Source organism: Cucurbita moschata, unplaced genomic scaffold (assembly GCF_002738365.1).
Source record: "Cucurbita moschata cultivar Rifu unplaced genomic scaffold, Cmos_1.0 Cmo_Scf00002, whole genome shotgun sequence".
Classification (NCBI taxonomy): Eukaryota; Viridiplantae; Streptophyta; class Magnoliopsida; order Cucurbitales; family Cucurbitaceae; genus Cucurbita; species Cucurbita moschata.
In genome coordinates this window covers 7,481,611-7,497,891 of record NW_019268518.1, presented here as the reverse complement: position 1 = coordinate 7,497,891, position 16,281 = coordinate 7,481,611, and the positions used below count along the sequence as shown (strand labels likewise).

At 38.2% G+C, this 16,281-nt stretch overlaps 3 protein-coding genes across 13 annotated transcripts; 2 read left to right on the top strand and 1 right to left on the bottom strand.

Moving 5' to 3' along the window:
• Positions 1–6: 6 nt before the first annotated feature.
• Positions 7–5,304, top strand: LOC111461236. Of its 7 annotated transcripts, none has more exons than XM_023104766.1 (8): positions 7–94; positions 187–338; positions 719–2,131; positions 2,781–2,836; positions 2,913–3,146; positions 3,255–3,546; positions 3,947–4,143; positions 4,734–5,304. In XM_023104766.1, the coding sequence occupies exons 3-8, from the start codon at positions 803–805 to the stop codon at positions 4,885–4,887; spliced, it is 2,262 nt and encodes a 753-aa protein (XP_022960534.1). In that variant the 5' UTR covers positions 7–94; positions 187–338; positions 719–802; the 3' UTR covers positions 4,888–5,304. The 7 variants fall into 7 exon arrangements, with proteins under 7 accessions (XP_022960534.1, XP_022960562.1, XP_022960561.1 ...); XM_023104794.1 differs by having other exon boundaries at positions 7–338; positions 4,734–4,848; positions 4,996–5,304; XM_023104793.1 differs by having other exon boundaries at positions 7–338; positions 4,734–4,889; positions 5,032–5,304.
• Positions 5,305–5,821: 517 nt separating this feature from the next.
• Positions 5,822–8,635, bottom strand: LOC111464581 (alkylated DNA repair protein alkB homolog 8-like). Of its 3 annotated transcripts, none has more exons than XM_023108866.1 (3): positions 8,515–8,635; positions 6,608–7,718; positions 5,822–6,244 (listed from the first exon to the last, which is right to left on the bottom strand). In XM_023108866.1, exons 2-3 carry the CDS (start codon positions 7,576–7,578, stop codon positions 6,157–6,159), a joined length of 1,059 nt encoding a protein of 352 aa, XP_022964634.1. In that variant the 5' UTR covers positions 7,579–7,718; positions 8,515–8,635; the 3' UTR covers positions 5,822–6,156. The 3 variants fall into 3 exon arrangements, with proteins under 3 accessions (XP_022964634.1, XP_022964628.1, XP_022964635.1); XM_023108860.1 differs by having other exon boundaries at positions 8,391–8,632; XM_023108867.1 differs by having other exon boundaries at positions 6,608–7,688; positions 8,391–8,632.
• A 523-nt stretch (positions 8,636–9,158) lies between these two features.
• Positions 9,159–14,976, top strand: LOC111430106 (regulation of nuclear pre-mRNA domain-containing protein 1B-like). Of its 3 annotated transcripts, none has more exons than XM_023066288.1 (8): positions 9,159–9,527; positions 9,707–9,829; positions 9,992–10,239; positions 10,990–11,109; positions 11,208–11,364; positions 11,441–11,580; positions 11,675–11,710; positions 13,991–14,976. In XM_023066288.1, the coding sequence occupies exons 2-8, from the start codon at positions 9,754–9,756 to the stop codon at positions 14,765–14,767; spliced, it is 1,554 nt and encodes a 517-aa protein (XP_022922056.1). In that variant the 5' UTR covers positions 9,159–9,527; positions 9,707–9,753; the 3' UTR covers positions 14,768–14,976. The 3 variants fall into 3 exon arrangements, with proteins under 3 accessions (XP_022922056.1, XP_022922040.1, XP_022922048.1); XM_023066272.1 differs by having other exon boundaries at positions 9,702–9,829; XM_023066280.1 differs by having other exon boundaries at positions 9,690–9,829.
• The last annotated feature ends 1,305 nt before the right edge of the window (positions 14,977–16,281 follow it).

The following is a 16,281-nucleotide window of genomic DNA, read 5'->3' as shown; positions in this document are numbered from 1 at the left end:
TTTTTTTTTTTTTTTTTTTTTTTGCGAACTCCTTACCGCGGTTTCTATTCAACTTCATATGTCTGAAGAAATTTTTATCAATTAATTCTCACTTGTAACCTCCAATCCTCTTCATTTTGATCCGTTTCTTCTTATTTCCTACTATGTTTCTGCAGTTTCTTCTTATTTTCTACTACGTTTCTGCAGTTTCTTCTCAAGTCAAACGCCTTTAGATCTTCGTCTTTCGAGGTTGTTCATCACTCCGTTATCGTCATAAAGATCTCTTGCGGGATGTTGGATTCCTTTTTGTCATCCTAGACGGTATTGTAGTGTTCTGAATTTGCATCCTCATCGATCGCGTATGCAGTTTCCTCTTCTCTTTGTTTTCTTTTAGTTGCCGTTTGTTTGACTGTTTGGAAATCAACGATGGTTTTTTTTAATATGATTGAATTCGGAGATGGAGATTTGAGGATATGGAAGTGGATGAGTTTGATATTTTGTTATGTGTGGAGAGTGATGATGCTAGTGAGAGGAACTCTGACTTACTCGCGTTTTTATGCCAAGGCGTTGATGGCGCTGTTGTTTATGACGTTGAGAAGTTATGTTTCTGTAATTTGAATAGAATTGAAATTTAGGATTGCTCTTTGTTGCACTTACACTGATTTCTTCTGCTAAATATCTGGTTCGATAACTTCTATGCATTCTTTTTTTATTTTGCATCCTGTCAAACGTTTTGCAGTCTCTTGAATGCTAAATCTGAAAGGTGCTGAGAGAGTTCGGATACACTTTCTTTACTAGGTACGACTGAAACTGAAAAGAACCGATGGCAACTTCACCGACTGCTAAAAGGGATGAGGAACATGGCCTTCCTAAACAGAAAGATGGAGGAGAGTCTACAGTTAAGATTGAACAGTCCTTGTCAGTTAGTGAGGATAGCACTACAAAAAATGGACTTGATGAAGTAGCAAAGGATAAGAACATCGATTTAAAATGTGAGGCTCAAGATGAAGTGGTGGAGAGGGAGAACGTTGAAGGTGATTTTCAACTCGAGGCGGAAGCCAAGTTAGATTTGCAGTCTAAATCTGTAGTTGAAAAGTCGGACCAGATTATTAGAAGCGATGACTCTAATGAAAAGCTAGAAGAGGATAAGAATGCAGAATCTAAATCGTCATCAGATGATTCAAACAATGATGGTGAAGGTTTAGATTCTAAGGCTCAAATGGGGGCAAACGAACCAAATGGAGAAGTTATTGACGAGGAGAAAGCTCCAGAGCCAGTCTTTGATGGGACTGAGGTTCCTGGGATCGAAGGTAGTGGCAGTTTGTCAAACCGTTCCATGGATAGTGATTCAGAGAGCCGAAGTGTTGTTGATAGGGCTTTGACACTGAAAAACTTTGTTAAGGAAAAGGGTGTAGTTGCAGTCTCTAGTGTTTTACGTCGTTTGTCAGGAAAAAAAGATGAAGAATGTCCGGATATTCCGAATGACGAGACTAAGGATGAGTCCATTTCCAGTAAAGAAAATGAAGCCAAGAAAATCCCTGAAAAACCTTCGGAAAGATCTGCTGCATGGAATCCCCTCAACTATATTAAGATGTCGCGTGATGCTGATGCACAAATCAAAACTGAGCAGTTGGAGGATGTGGGTGGTGAATCAAAATTAGATGCTGCAATGAAAGGCAGAATTCTTCTGTACACACGGTTAGGCTGTCGAGAATGCAAAGAGGCTCGACTGTTTTTGTTTTGGAAGAAACTTAGATACGTCGAGATCAATATCGATGTTTATCCGGGTAGAAAGTTGGAGCTAGAGAATATTGCTGGGTCTTCTGCCGTTCCGAAGGTATTTTTTAATTCAATCCTTATTGGAGGCTTGAACGAACTGAGAGAATTGGATGAGTCGGGCAAGCTTGATGAGAAAATTGATTATCTGAAAGCTGAAGCACCATCACTTGAAGCCCCTTTACCACCTCTTTCTGGTGAAGATGATGTCTCCAATAGTGGGACTGTTGATGAATCGGCTATGATCGTTCGAAAAATGAAAGAATCTATTGTTGTTAAGGACCGGTTCTACAAAATGCGACGATTCACCAACTGTTTCCTAGGCTCAGAAGCTGTGGACTTCTTGTCCGAGGATCAATATTTGGAAAGGGAAGAGGTGAGTTGGACTTTGTACGTTTGTTGTCTTTTTAGAAGATGAGACTTCTCTTTGAAATAACATGTTTCATAACTTCTCTCTCACTCTCAAGTGCACAATGCAGTTAGGTACTAAGGCATGGTAGTTTTCCCTGCAGAAACTTAATCTTTTGTTGAATCACTTGAAATATTATTTCTATGAAGCTTAGTAGTTTTCCCAGATTCTTGGCGTTTAGGCACATTCTTATTATTATTTGATATATTGGAGTTATCTATAATGAATGCCTTCACAACCAAGAAATACATACGGATCATTCATGTTCAAAATTTTCCAATTGTCGAAGAAAATTACCTTTTGATATGCGGAGACTTTCATTCCAATTTTCTTGTAAATTTATTCCTTACGAGAGAATGGGGCTTTAAAATACTATCCTTTTCCGTTTATTGAACGAAGAAATTAGCTAATACGGATATTGTATATCTTTCTAGTAGCCATGATACTGTGTGTAAATCCGATTTTCTTTTTCCTGCAAAATAATGTGTTAACTAACTGCATAGCTTTGATCTTTTTTTTTATGTTTTTCTAATCTGTAGCTCTGCTCTTTAATTGATCCTTGATGTGTCTTTGATTTTTTTTTCTTTTAAATTTATCATTTTGGTGCATTGATCAGGCTATTGAATTTGGACGAAAGCTCGCAAGTGAACTTTTCTTCCAACATGTTCTCGAGTAAGTTACTTTGACTTCTCCTTTCAGTGCCGTGGCTGCTACTCATTTTATTTGTCATTAATAATCCTGTTTACAGGGAAAATCTATTTGAAGATGGTGGCCACTTATACCGGTTCTTGGAGGATGATCCCGTTGTTGCAAATCAGTGTCACAACGTTGCAAGAAGTATTATTGAGGTGAAGCCAAAGCCGATAACAGATATTGCATCAAGGTTGAGATTTTTATCCTATGCCATTTTTGAAGCCTATGTATCAGAGGATGGAAAGCATGTAGATTACATAAGTATTCATGGGAGCGAGGAATTTGCTAGGTTCGTTCGTTGAATAAATTGAGATAGAAACACATTCAAGTTATTTGCTGTATATATAGTTTTTTTTCTGCAAGCAAGGATTTTGATTTAAAGGTAATATTTTGACAGGTATTTGAGAATTGTTCAGGAGCTCCAAAGAGTTGAACTACAAAATTTGGCACGGGAGGAGAAGCTTGCTTTCTTTATTAATCTCTACAATATGATGGCCATCCACGCAATATTGGTATGTGGTCATCCTGTTGGGGCGCTGGAAAGAAGGAAACTGTTTGGAGACTTCGAATATGTTATTGGAGGGGCCACCTACTCCCTTTCAGCTATTCAAAATGGAATTTTGAGGGGCAATCAAAGACCGCCTTACAATCTCATGAAACCATTCGGTGCAAAAGATAAACGTTCTAAAGTGAGACCATCCCCCTTCTGATCTTTAATACTAATTTTATATTGAATGGAATTCTGACGTAAAAATATTCTTAGTATAATTTATATATCGTTTTATTGTATGTGCCAATTATCCATGAAAGTCTGAAGCTACGTGGGATGTGCTTGAATCTTTTTGTGTTAAGATTTTGAGACCACGTCCTTTATTTGCAGACAAGTTGTAACTCACGTACAGTCATCTGGTTCTTTTGTGATGGTTGGTCATAGGCTCAAATTGGATAATTCTTATCAGTTTCTCTTCCTGTTTATCTTACAAGTGGGACAATTGTCTCTAGGAGCTTTAGGTCCCATATTGTTCTCTTCAGAAGAGTTTTTTATAGTCTGGCTTTATTGTTTCTATTTTTTTTTTTTTTTTTGTGTAGATTTCTCTTCCGTATGTGGAGCCTTTAATTCATTTTGCACTAGTTTTTGGTACCCGATCTGGGCCTGCTCTTCGATGCTATTCTCCTGGGAACGTAGATCAAGAGTTGATGGAAGCAGCTCGAAGTTTCTTAAGAGACGGAGGACTTGTCCTCGATCTGAATAACAATGTTGCATCAGTTAATATGATTCTTAAATGGTAAGAAAGAAATAGTTCCTCAGAAACCACCTGTTTTCTTGCAAACATTTACTAATATTTTAGTTTCCATCATTGCGTTATAAAATTTGCGTTTAGCACCCCTACTTTAGATGGACTTGCTCCCTTCCCTTAGTTAAAGGTATATATTATATATCAAGAACTCTCTTGGAGATTTATAGGAAACCCTGGTAGTACGTAGATCGTTGGGCGTTGAACAGTATTGTACCAAGGCCTTGGTTCAATCTTTTGGATGGAAATCTATATAAAACAACACTCTTTGACATCTCATGGAGGTTGCATTGGAGATGATACAACTTCCCATGAATCATACCCCCTAATATCATGGATAATTAAAATTGTGTTAGCCATATGTTTATGATAACTTGAGCTTTCCCAACTTTACTCGCCCTGGTCGTAATTCTTTTAAATACTGTTCAAAACGCAGTTTATTGTTTTCATGCAAGCCAGAGTTTAGGAATCAACCATACGTGTTGGTGGAATATATTTAAAACATTACATCCAAGACATTAGACAGTTTAGTGATGTTTTTTATTTTATTTTTTATTGTTATAATATTTTTCTTTGCTCAGGTTTAGCACCGACTTTGGAAAGAACGAGCAAGAAGTCATGAAGCATGTAGCAAACTACTTGAAACCAGATGATTCACAAGCGCTGCTTGAATTGCTTGACAGTTCTCAGTTGAAGGTATTTTATCAAGCATACGATTGGGGTTTGAACTTTTAACACTGCTTTAGCATATCACACAGTGCTGTCTCCAAATAAACGTAAACGAGCAAACCTAAAGGTGTGATATTGAGAAGAAAGTACTGTCTTTGGTGCTTTTGCATACAGCTCAGATACATCATGGCCAAGCAGAAGGCATGAGACGTGCAGGTGAGGCAATAAACTGTTTTGTCTACAAGGTAAAACCAACATTCTACACTTTACTTCATTCGGAACTCCTTGAAAGCATCTGTTGGTGTTTTCCTTAGTACCATGTAATTGTGCATCCAATTGTAATGTGCATTTCTTTTTAGTTCAATACCATTTGGGAATAGAGAGACATTTGTACCTTTGACCTATTGGCCAAAAATGCATGTGGATTACTGCTATATTGTGCAAATTGTACTTGATTATAGATCTCTTTCAGTTGGTTCAACACATATTTTCTAACTATAAGAATCTCATGATAATTAGTCGAGTTGGTTAGAGTAAATTGGGCACATTACCATTCAATTTTCTAAATATAAGATCTCATGATAATTAGTCAAGTTCGTCAGAGTAGATTTTGTTCATTTCATTATTTGGATTTGATATCTTCTGTCAGTTTGATTGGATTTAGTTTTTCTTTTTAAATTATATATATATATATATATATATATACACACACACACATATATATAAAATTAAACCACAATTGGAATTAAGGACAATGATTATAAAAATGCTTCAAATGTAAATCCGGTGGTATTATTAGAGGCATGTAAATTTGTTAGTCCATCTACATTTATTGTGATGGTCACAATCTACTAAAAACCAGGAAATTGGCGGAGCCATTTCCAAATACAGTCGGTGAGTTTTTCGAGGCTTTCAAACTCGGCTGCCCAACCTCATTTAACAAATTACAGCCGGCAAGTTTTCTAAATCAAGAAATGATTGATCGAGAACCTGAGCCTATAACCGTATAATGTCAATGATTTATTCAAGGGATAGCAGAAACAAAAGTTTATTATATAGAAGCCCAACCTTTTCAACACAAACAATTTAGAACTGAATCAAAGGGCAATCCACCGCCTTATTAATCATAATACACAATCGTAAATCCTTAACAGTGACAGCATTTTTTGGCTAAAGAGCCTGCAGAGATTGCTACCCCCAAACTATGACTGGACGACCAAAACAAAGCCGAGATAGCAACAGTGATACAACTCCATAGACCACCTTCAGCACGGTTTGAGTTGGCACAACAAGCAGGCAAGATTGAATCATCTTCATAATACCTCATTTCATTGCTCACACTGTTTTCTCAAGAACTACACACCAGTTTGATTTGTCATAAAATCGATCGACCACTACGGCGTCGTCCATACCAGACACCAACCTACAAATGCACCCAAGATGATCAAGCAGTAAAAGAACAAATTATTATGTAGAAATGTATCTCTTAATCTTAGCCAAAAGGCCAAGAAAGATGTATGTAGAAATGTTGTCGTGAAGTACATGATATATACCGTGTTCCCTATTTCTACTTAGTCATGGTATCTCGAGTCAAAAGATGAAATGTTGCAAGCTCGGGAACGACCATGGTCATCACTTTTCACATTATCACACATTAATGGAACTAGAAGTAGTTGAAAGGTTACTGCTAATAGAGACACACTTCACAACACATATAGATCTAGAACAGCCTAGTTCAAGTGACTCCCCCCCACCCCCCATGAAACCATAGAAGAGAGAGGAATACCTTTCAAGCTCGCCTTCACTGAAAACATGATAGTATCTGTTATACACAACAGCAGATTTCTTATCATCCTTCTTTGCCAAACCACTAGCAAGGGCACTGGCAGACGACCCACTGACTTCTGCACGATGATAAGGTAAGTGCCATGGGACAAAATATTCTTGCTGGATCTTCAATAAGTTTTCATCATTACAATTCATAAAATCATTTCCACTCCGAGAGGGTAGAGGTTTATTTTCTGGCTTGCTTCCAGTGAAGTTTTCCTTGGAATCCTTTAGGGAAACACCTGAATGATTCTCATTCATTTCAGGAATGCTTTCAAGTGCCAACGACGATGGACTACGAACACGCGGACTACCTGGTCCAACCCACTCATCAACATACTTCTCTGAAAGTGGCATCCATTTCGTCAATAAAGATTTATCCTCTTGTTCAACAGCCCAGACTGTTATTAAAACTAGGCCACCTTTTTTGACAACACGTATTAATTCTTCGATTGCTTTCCTCCTCCTGTTTTCAGTACTTAGATGATGTAATACCGCTATAGAAATCGCTGCATCGCCAAAACCAGTTCTGTAAGGAAGATTTACTGCATCAGCCACCAAAACTTCATGCCCCCTCTCATCACAAATTTTGATAAGTTGGGCACTAATATCACATCCAATGAAAAAGCAATTGGGATTAAAACCCAAGTACTTTCCATTACCACAGCCAGCATCCAGGACGAGGGACCCTAGAGGTAACGATGATAAAAAGGATGCAACTTTTGGCCACTTTGCAAATCGAGTTGAACTAAAATGGGGAGCAATGGCATCATAAACCCGATGCACATATTTCTTTTCAATTTCAGGGGTGCACTGCACATTTGATGATGAACAGCTCTGATTTGAAGAAGTCAATTGCTGTGCATGTGTTTCATCATTCAACAGATCAGGATCTGCATTAGAACCACTTCTGACTTTAATCTCTTTCATAGCACTGGAAAGTCTAGAATGATGCCCACTACCACTTACAACAGAGGATAAACCAAAGATTTTACTATTGTGACAGAAACGTTTGCTCACTCCTGTAGCACAGCCAAAAGCTCGAGCCAAGAAAATCAATTAGGCATACCCTGCAAGAAACCATGGCTCTCTAAGGACTAAATTTCTTGCAGTTCTTTCACAGTACAGAAGTCTATTATACAAAAACATGTACACAAAGACATAAGAAACATGTACAAAGTGATATGCAGTTTGCAGGGCTGATAACAGGAGGATAGACTTTTCATTCATTCATTCATTCATTCACTGCTAGAACACAGCAAAGATTCGAGCTCTTCTCAGTTCCTTAACAATTTCCCCAAACAGTTCCCTCTAAAATCAAAGATCTAATTCTTCTTGCTTCATAGTTTAGCCTTGTCCAGAAGGAAAGCCAATCTCATTTAGACAGGACTAGTCAACTACTACTTGTGGAAAATACTCACAAAGACAAATAGAAAACATCGGAGGATTGGGAAAAGGACAGCGCAATAATGGAGAGAGTTAACATTAATGTCGCTACTTGGGCGTATTATCATAGCAAATATCATCGTATTCATAATTGAATCTCCACAGATTTCCACGGGAACGAAAAAATGAGAAACAAATCCATTATCCAAGAACAAAGTAACAACCAAACACATCCAAGCGATTGAAATGCAAGAAACTAACACAGAAGCAACAGCAACAACTAGAGAAAACATCGTGCAAAAAACAAAATAGAAATCTTGATTTAAATAGATCCAGGAAAAGATGGAGAAACTCACGAAACTCATGTACGGCGTGTGTGCATGATTGTGGCGAAAGATTGGAGAAAAAACAGTGGAATCTAGTTCATGATTGGAAGAAAGAAAGAAAAAGAGAGGAAAGAAGAAGAGAAAATGAAGGCACCAATCTCGCAATGGCAGCTTCAAGTAGGCTGGTCGTCTTCGTCGTGGAGTGAAGGGGAAGAGTGCCCTAGCACACTGTACATTGATTTGCAGAGTTGTCAGAATCAAAAACCACTAAATTATTTGATTAAAACAAAACAGTAAATAGTAATAATAACATAATTAATAAAAACCTCTTTATTAAATCCTGTAATTATATTTCAGTTTAAGCCTCGATTTAATTTCTTAAATACGAAAATTAGTTGAATTAACAAAGTTAAACATATACTCATAGCTTTGTTTTGGCAGTGTCTTTTAAACATATTAAATCAAATAAAAAAAAATAAATTAAAATTGGGTGGGGGTGGAAGGTAGTTTGATTAAGTTGTCGGTCGGTAATAAATTTAAAAAATAAATTAATTTCATAAAGGAATGGACCAAAATGAAACATGTCAACCTTTGTAGACTAGTAAGTAGCAACTAACTATATACTATAATCCAATTTTATTATATCAATGTTTCTTGAATTGATTTATCATATGATCTGAGCTTCCCTTTTTATTTTTATTTCTTTTAATTTTCACATATATATATATATATATATAGTAAAACTAATGAAAAAAAGAAAACGAGAAAAAAAAATGTGAAATTTAAAAGGAGAAAAGTGTGAAATGTAAGAGGGGAATAAAGTAGTCGCGGGAAGAAGAGGTGGCGCGCCCAAGTAGCGGCGCCAAATCCAGACCTCATTCATAATCGCAACGCAAAGCCCAAACAAATCAGTTCACACTGCCACTTCCACTTCCACTTCCACTTCCTTCCCACACCCGTGTGCGCACCAAACTCTAGCGGCGATCTTATCCGGTGAGCCACACCCGCTGATACCAAATTCCCCGCTTCCCCTTCCTGCCTCTTTGCTCACTATTTTCACAAACCCTTCTGTAATTCCCCTCCTCTCTTCCATGGAGGAAGGCCTCCAACGCCCCAATTTCGCCCCCTTTTAGTCGCCTTCTCGTTTACTCACATTCCTTTTTTCAGGTATATTTCGTTTCTTCTTCTACCTTGTCTGTGCTGTTGAGCTCTGGAATTGTAGTTTTATGGGGGACATAATTTGCCTGTGATTCTTCTTACATTTTTCTTCTTGCTTTTAATCATATCTTTTCTCGTACTTTGTTTTGTTCCCTATTCTTTAATCATTAGCTCATTACACAGATTAGGCTGCATTTTTCTACGTCGTTTCTGCAAAAAAAAAAAACCCAAATCAATGGCTGGTACGTTCAATCCACATATTTTGGTGGACAAGCTAGCCAGGCTCAACAACTCACAGGCGAGCATCGAGAGTATCCTCTTTGAAATTTTTACTCTGTTTTGTCCACGTTATGTTATATGATTACTCTTCTTTTGGCTAAATTACTTTTCTTTTTCCTTATATCATGAATGTTGATAGGTTTAATACCCTTGTTTTATTGATCAAAATTGGTTCCATCCTTAATGTGATTAAGCTTTGTCCCATTGGTGTATATTTCACATGAACAAAGCTAAGCAAGTTGTAGAAACATGGGATAAACAGTTTCATTGTTCTCCACGCGACCAGAGATTGGCCTATCTGTATCTTGCAAATGACATTCTGCAGAACAGTAGGCGAAAGGGCTCGGAGTTTGTTGGTGAATTTTGGAAAGTCCTTCCTGATGCACTTCGTGATGTAATTGAGAATGGGGATGATTTTGGAAGAAACGCTGCCCTACGACTGGTACATCAATGCTTACTATGCATCCTTATCCTTTGTCAAAATTTCTTACTCATGCTTAAATTTTATCTTGTATATTACTGTCCCTAAGAAAATATTTAATTAGATACTTGGCATTCGAGATTTTTGAGCTATATGGGATCCCTACATGTATTACAAATGGCATGCGCTGTTTCTTAGATGTTTAAATTAATTTCCATATTTTATTTTCTACCCCTACTCAAAGCCCCGATAAGCGCTTGTGGTGCAAAAATCTTTTGCGAGTTTTTTCGACATGGATTATGTTTTAGGGTGAAGATTGGTTGCATATGTGGTGAAAGAAGTCAAAAGTTATTAATTGTTATGAACCAAATTTCCTATTCATGGAAGTACGTCGTATAGCTCAAGAACGAGAAAATATTATATAAATGTTAAATTTAGTATTCTAGGAAATTTGGGAACCTAGAATTCTATCCTTGAGCTGAGCCAAACTGGAATACAAAATCCTCAGAGTAGAATGCCTTCATCCCTTATTATGATTGTCGGTCGTTAAAAATTCTTCGGGCCTATTTGATCGAGCTTCCTTTTGACCCTCCTTTGTTTTTTATTATCAACAATTGTAATGTCTTCTTGTAGTTTTTCTTGCAGCCTCAAACTTTTTTAATTGTCATTCCTCTTAAACTTCTGTATTTAACGCTGACTCCTTTGTTTTTTTCTAGACTCTGCTAGCATATGTATGTGTTTTATTTAGACCCATTTTAATATTACTCATAGATTGGCATTTGGGAGGAGAGAAAAGTTTTTGGATCTCGAGGGCAGAGTCTTAAGGAAGAGATAATGGGAAAGCATACGGAAACTGGTAACCGAAATGGGAAGCAAGTTAGCGCTAAACTGGTAAAATATTGCTCTTCCATCATGAATACCGAGTTATGTTCATAAATAGTCGGGCCAAGTGGTCTTTCAGTCACCTATTTCATTATTCTTTTCAACAGAAACAATCAGGCAGCATATCATTGGATAAAATAGTTTCTGGTTACCAAGTTGTTTTTGGAAGTGAGGTAGATGAAGATGTAGTACTAAGCAGATGCAGCAATACTATTAGTTATCTTGAGAAACTGGACAAAGAAATTGGCGCTGATGTCAATTCAGGTACTTTAGCTTGTACATTGTCGATTATTTTAGCTAGACGTTTTCGGAGGAGCTTTATAGTTTTTTAACTACACAGGGCAATACCATGGAACTTCAATTGCAGAGGATCTGCGGGGACATCATACCATTTTGAGGGACTGCATTGAACAACTAAGAGCAATTGAAACATCAAGGGCGAGTCTCGTGTCTCATCTGAGAGAGGCTCTTCAAGAACAGGTATTTTGACATCTTGTTGGAGAAAAATTAAGGTCACAATTGTTCGAAGTAAACCTTAAAACTGTATCTTTAAATATAAATTTCTTATGTTCAGGAATTCAAATTGGAGCGAGTCAGAAATCAACTTCAGGTTTGCATTTCTGTTTCACAACTCCTTGGAGTATGGACTCGCTGATTCTTTTTTGTTTTTCTGATTAATTGATTTAGATTAACCCTATACGAAAACTCCGTTGTTTTGTGGGGTTGGTTCAATTTTTACGTGAAACTAACTGTTCTTGTCGCCAGTTGAAACTCATCCCCAGTCATTCGTTTCCGTTTTAAAATTCATAAACCAAACCTTGATAATGCTAGGGAATGTGATCCCCTGGCATGGGCTTTTCATATTTGTGTCGGATGAACCATATTCAATATGAGGGAGTTGATATAAATTATGTGGGGATTGCATGAATTTATTTATGAAGCCTCTATTTTACTGCATTAGAGTGGATGAAGATCATGCTAATTAATTCATTCCCTGTGTTAATGGATTGGAGAGCAACTGTATAAGTGTTACAAAGAGCCTTATGCTTAGCTTAAAGAAGAAGAAAAATAAAAAGAAGTTAGTTTCTCATAGGATGATAATGAGTCAAGAAATCTGTTAATATCTTTATTTAAAAAAGAATTGAATTAGTGACCAAACAACTCTGTTTTTCAAAAACTAAGAAACCAAAGCTGAACGATTTATAATTCTAGTTTTTTGTTTTTAGCTGAAATAGTCAGGCTAACCCATGATGTGTCATTGGCTTAATGTATATTAATTGTTGGAAAATTAATATACATTAAGCCAATGAGAGCAACTTTCAGAAGTATTCGGACAACACAATTATTTTTTGCGTTAATCAGAACAAAATGTTGGGAAAGCTTTCTTGATCTTTCTTTAAAACCCTTTGGACTCGCTGTATGTCTGTCTAAATTAGCTCTCGTTGTCGTAAACATGGACCAAGAGGATGTCTCGGCCGAGGCATACTCCTTGAGATGAAAGGGTGAGGTTGCAACAAATTAGAATATTGCAAAGTTGAACCATATTCCTTCCCTCCAAATCAACTTTCTTCATTAGTTTCTCAGTTTGTCCAAAGCTATGTTGGTGCCTTTAGTTGAACATATCTGGGAAGGAAAATTGGAAAGAAGCCCTGACATTCATTGAAAATCTCAAAAGTTCGAAATGCTTACTGTATGTGGCGTAAAAAAGAGAAAAGTGTTCGACCTTTGGTTCGTGCATTGTAATTTTTCTGTTAGAGTTTGGTCCTTTCTGCTGGAAACTTTTAATATTGGATGGAAAGAAATCATGGGTTTTCCAAGATAAAGTTAAACCCATTGAATCCTTTTGTGAATTAGCACTGTATAGTGCCTTCACTTAGGGTGCGCTCCACAGCACGTGTTTTGTAATCACGATTTCCTTTTTTGAAAAAATGGATTGGAGTTCCTTTTTTAATAGTCTTTTCCCAGCAACTGGATCTTGTGATATTTGTGTTTCTGAGGAGGAAAATTCATTGACATATTGGTCTAGATGGAATAGTTGGATTTCTATGGATTGAACCAGTTTGCAGCTCTCGTGAGTTTGAGGAATATAATGAAGATGTACCCTAAAAAGCCTCTGAGTTTCGTTTCTGAACATGTTAGTTGAGTAGTTAAGAAATCTGGGTTTTAAAACCCCAATACTCATGAAACTGTCGGGCAAGCATGGGTTGGTTTCGGGTACCATAGCCCAAATACCCTTGGTAACCGCCATAGCCTACCGCTAGCCGATATTGTCTTCTTTGGGCTTTCCCTTTCAGACTTCTCCTTAAGGTTTTTAAAACGTGTTTGCTAGGGAGAGGTTTCTACACTCTTATAAAGAATGTTTCGTTCTCTCCTTCAATCTCTCCTTCAACCAATCAATGTGAGATCTCATAAAAACTATGAAAATAGTCTAGTAAACAATTTCTTCCGTAGATGCCAACGTTCTTGATGACTTACCCTTTCCCCCCTCCGATCATCCTACAGTACAGCTGCCAAATTGATGGAGTTGGATACATTAGAGAAATAGGAAGAGAAAACAGAACAGGGACAGGAGAAATTCAGAGTTTTCGAACCGAAATAAAACATCCCATGCATCAAGGTTCAAAGTAGTTATTGTTATTATTTTTGGGTGGGGGGAGAAAAACTGAGTTTAAGTGAAGTTATGAAATGTACTCAAAAGGGAGAGGAAGCCTTCCAAATGCCATGGGAATTAGACAAAGCTCCACTGAATATCCTTTTTAGCTCGACTTTCCACTTTTCTTATGTATTTGGTAGGTCAACATCTCTGTTGGCAGCTGAAACCTAAGAAGAATTAGTAGCATTGCCAGACATGTTTGAAGTGATCTCTTCTTACTTGTATGTATTTTGACAGGCTTCCCAGTCCCGGTCGGAACAAACTCAGAATCTCTGCCCTCAATTTCTAAACGGTGAAAATGTGCAACCTGTGACTGAGGGGGCCTCCAAAGATGCTCAGTCCTCAATAGCACCACACGGCCTTGTACCGAGGGAGATAGAACAATCAACGCCAGTAATGTATGCAGCCTCATTACCTTTTCCTGCAAAACCTGCACCTATTGAGGAAGATCCCCGCAAGTCTGCTGCTGCTGCAGTGGCAGCAAAGCTAACTGCATCGACATCCTCGGTTCAGATGCTCTCTTACGTCCTATCTTCCCTGGCATCGGAGGGCGTAATTGGAAATCCAAATAAAGAGTTATCTTGTGATTATCCATCTGAGAAGAGGACCAAACTTGAAAATGACCAGTCACCCTACGTATTGCCTCCGAATCCACAGCAGCCACCCGTCTCTTCCTTCCCACACCCGGAGTCTCTCCAACGTAATGCCTCATCGACCAGTCAACCATACACTCCTCCTCCCCCATCATCATCTCCCCCGCCGATCCCTCCGTTACCTCCTGTAGTGCAGTTCACACAGAATGTTGGGTCAGTAAGTAGCATGCCTTTCAGTTACACTATGACACAATCATTGCCACCATTAGCGAAACCGGGCTATCCGAATGTAGGTGCCCCAGTGGCTGGGATGTCTCCTTTTACAATACCAACAAATTCTTACCAGAGTTTTCAGGGTTCAGATGCCAATTTCTATAATCAGACTTCATCAATGCCGATGGCACCAGTTTCTAGGCCATAGAGCTGTGTAATACTAGTCTTACTTCACCTATTTGTGCTAACAAATCTTTAAGGAAGTGATGCTTCCCATTAAGGCCTATGAGGAAATCTTGCGTCCTCGTGTGCTCCTTAAGTTCTGACCACATAACTAAATGGATTTTGCACATAGTAATAGTTTGTAATTTAACTTCATTTAATAATGTAATGCTTAGAGTCTGGAAAAGTAAGTCATCTGGTTGAATCAAGTCTGATTGTTTATATTGTTATTGGTTGGATTTGTTCTGTATTAGACTGACCAAATGTGCTGGTGGATGAGGGACTTGATTGGTCAACAGGTATCTTGTTATAATAGGGTGCTCAGCTCTGACTTGTTATGAACAGGTTAGCCCTGTGGTAGAAGATGGCGAGTGGCACACTGTTGCTGCTATAGTTTTATATGATTATAGGGTTTTGACATGACATAATAGGCTACCACCCACTTGGGTTGAGTGACTTTAGTTTTAGTTTCATTGGGTTGAGCTACGAGCTAGCTGGGTGTCAACTGGCTTTGGTCACATAGCCATACAACTCACTTAGGTGGACTTGTTTGGGCTAAACCCACCTAGGCTGGCTCACTTTTTGGTCTCACTTGATTAGGGTGAAGGAGGTTTAATGATGTAATAGGGGTAAGTTTGGTCACATAGCCATACAACTCACTTAGGTGGACTTGTTTGGGCTAAACCCACCTAGGCTGGTTCACTTTTTGGTCTCACTTGATTAGGGTGAAGGAGGTTTAATGATGTAATAGGGGTAAGTTTGGTCACATAGCCATACAACTCACTTAGGTGGACTTGTTTGGGCTAAACCCACCTAGGCTGGTTCACTTTTTGGTCTCACTTGATTAGGGCGAAGGAGGTTTAATGATGTAATAGGGGTAAGTTTGGTCACATAGCCATACAACTCACTTAGGTGGACTTGTTTGGGCTAAACCCACCTAGGCTGGTTCACTTTTTGGTCTCACTTGATTAGGGTGAAGGAGGTTTAATGATGTAATAGGGGTAAGTTTGGTCACATAGCCATACAACTCACTTAGGTGGACTTGTTTGGGCTAAACCCACCTAGGCTGGTTCACTTTTTGGTCTCACTTGATTAGGGTGAAGGAGGTTTAATGATGTAATAGGGGTAAGTTTGGTCACATAGCCATACAACTCACTTAGGTGGACTTGTTTGGGCTAAACCCACCTAGGCTGGTTCACTTTTTGGTCTCACTTGATTAGGGTGAAGGAGGTTTAATGATGTAATAGGGGTAAGTTTGGTCACATAGCCATACAACTCACTTAGGTGGACTTGTTTGGGCTAAACCCACCTAGGCTGGTTCACTTTTTGGTCTCACTTGATTAGGGTGAAGGAGGTTTAATGATGTAATAGGGGTAAGTTTGGTCACATAGCCATACAACTCACTTAGGTGGACTTGTTTGGGCTAAACCCACCTAGGCTGGCTCACTTTTTGGTCTCACTTGATTAGGGTGAAGGAGGTTTAATGATGTAATAGGGGTA